This window comes from Typha angustifolia, chromosome 6 (genome assembly GCF_048772165.1).
Source record: "Typha angustifolia cultivar Huaian chromosome 6, ASM4877216v1, whole genome shotgun sequence".
NCBI classification, from domain to species: domain Eukaryota; kingdom Viridiplantae; phylum Streptophyta; class Magnoliopsida; order Poales; family Typhaceae; genus Typha; species Typha angustifolia.
Window position 1 is genome coordinate 1,847,563 of NC_133244.1, and position 2,662 is coordinate 1,850,224.

The 2,662-nt window shown below is 42.9% G+C and overlaps 1 protein-coding gene across 1 annotated transcript; it reads left to right on the top strand.

The window, feature by feature from the left end:
- Positions 1-781: 781 nt before the first annotated feature.
- Positions 782-2,114, top strand: LOC140761532 (uncharacterized). The gene has a single exon (XM_073098895.1). It carries the CDS (start codon positions 976-978, stop codon positions 1,612-1,614), a length of 639 nt encoding a protein of 212 aa, XP_072954996.1. The 5' UTR covers positions 782-975; the 3' UTR covers positions 1,615-2,114.
- Positions 2,115-2,662: the final 548 nt, after the last annotated feature.

The window sequence follows — 2,662 nt, forward strand, 5'->3', positions numbered from 1 at the left end:
TATTTAAACCTCTACTTTAATGAAGTGCAAATTTTTTAAGTTTATATTTATAGGTCAAAGTTGTGCATAAGAATACACTTAAACATGTTTGTTACGAACCATGTGATTATATTATATTTCCTCTGAACAGCCCACAGAGAAGACCACGGATTTGGCGGCCATGATAGATGACACATGACATGTGATCCGATCCATCCATCCATCTACTCTCCGAGTTGGCAATCCAATCGCATCCTCCTCTTTTACTTGCCCCAGAGACGTTGACGCACGTAGCCATCCTCCTCTCCGCCCTGCCAATACTTTCCTTACATTATAAGTACGGTCATCGTAACAGGGGATTAGCCATCGAATTAGTCACAATTAAGCCAACTTAGCAAAGTAAAACTTGATGCCGACAGGGTGCAAAGATGGAGAACATTAAAGTCTTTAGTTGATTGGAATGAATGCTAAGAAGAATGGGAAGATGAACATCTAATTGTTTTATTCAATCTTCGATGATCCCAAATCATAATTAGGTTATTGATTATAAATAGATTAACGAGTTGAAGTAATAAAATGTTGATATATACCTGATCATCACGTTTGGTCAAAAGTTGTGACCATTATTGGCGCTGTATGAAACCCCCAACTAATTATTACAACTTGCAGCCCCCTTTGTCTCTCTCTCTCTCTCTCTCGTTTATTGTCAAAGAGATCTAGTCGTAAACTATATAAAATCATTTCCTACCGTTCATATTTGGACAAGCGCTTTCGTGGCTGGTCCACCGAGTTTGTAGAAAACGCTGAGCTCCTTACCTCTTCGTGCAGTTTGTAATTTAATGCAACCCCTTCAAACTCCTACGTGTTCTCCTACTAAACTCCAATTGTCAACCCACCCTCTATATAGAAAATATATATACACACCTATCCATCCCCTCTTCTCTCTCATAGATTTAAAAGAGAGAGAGAGAGAGAGTAAAAGAAAAGGGGGAAAAAATGAAGCTAGTTTGGTGTCCAGAGACTGCTTCCAAGGCATACATAGACACCGTGAAGGCCTTGGTGGAAAATGGTCTCGAGGAGAGGGACGTAGCGGAGCTGGTCTCAGCCATGGCCGGGGGATGGAAGGCGCAGCTCATCGTCGAGGTGTGGGCTCCGGGGAATGACGTATCGACGAGCCTCGGGCTGGCGGTGGCGGCGCGGCACACCCGTGGACGCCACGTCTGCGTTGTTGAAGATGAGGTGTCAGCGACGGAGTACGTGGAGGCCATGCGGAGAGCCGGGGCGGGGAAGCCGGTGGTGGTGGTGGGGGAGGGGGAGGAGGTGATGAGGGGATTGGAAGGGGTGGATTTCATGGTGGTAGATTGTGGGAGGAAGGATGGGGAGGTGGTCATGAGGGAGGCGAGGCCGGGGGCGAGGGGTATGGTGGCGTTGAGGTATGGGGAGGGGAAGGGGAAGGGGCGGGCGAAGATGGCTGCGGGGACGAGGGTTGTGAGGTCGGCGTTCTTGCCGGTCGGCGGCGGGGTGGAGGTGCTGCATGTCGGCGTCGGGAAGGGGCCGAGCTTGGACAGCGGAAGAGGGAGGTGGATCAGGCATGTGGATCATGATACCGGTGAGGAGCATGTCTTCCGGCGTTAGATCGATTTCTTCTTCTTCTTTTTTCTATTACTTTTCAAGATTGTGTAAATTAACAGCACTTACTCACTTTCTTCTCCTTCTATCCTGGTTCTTTATACGAGCAGGGATAATAATCTCGAAGCTCACAACGTCGCCGATCTTGCTGTTTGAGATAAAACTTGTATAGAATGACTGATTCACCGGATTAGCTTTCAACTAGTTCTGATAAATGAACAGTCTATATATGAACTCTTTTTAATAAGAAAAGAAAAAAAGAAAAGAAAGGAGTTTTTTTTGGAAAGAGGACCCATATGAAGATACAGCTGTTGAAGGAAAAAGAAGTAATTAATGTCAACGTAAACCTTTTATTTATATAACTCCTGAAGCAATCACATAATCAGGGGATTATATTCCTTAATTTGATTATACGGATTTCGTTGCAAATAAGAGTGGAAAAACGTTTGAGCTTTTCCTTTCTTCCCCTTGCGAGTCTATATGAAGATTAATCTTGTGATAGTAATTTTTTTTTTGTCTGTTCCCCAAGAAATTGAATGGATAATTTATTTTTCATTCTTGTCTTATTGGATTTTCTATCTACTCTCCTAATTCTAAGGATTTAGAACAAAATCTGGTGAAGACAGTTCAAAGAGCGATGCAACAAAATTTTGGATTCTTAAATATTTTTTTGGTTGAAAGGTAATTTATATTACCATAGAAATGGAAATGTAAAAACTTCAGCAATCCCAGCAGATGTCTGAAGCATCGCTACGCAAAAAGTCTAATAAATCTCGAGGTACAACATTCACCTAGAAAGAAGAAAAAGTTTGAGAATTACCATTGACTGCTAAACGGTTGGCACTTTAGTTAGCCTCATAGTAATACTGTTTAAGAGAGTCATTAGGCAGAGAAAGACTAGTGCATATTCCTCGTTGGTATATCCTGAGGAAGAAGGACGAGTCTTGAGGTTCTATGTCGATTACCGAGTCTTAAACATTATCACTATCAAGGACTAGCATTTGATACCCATCATTGAAGACCTCTTGGACGAGCTTACTAGTGCCATCTTATT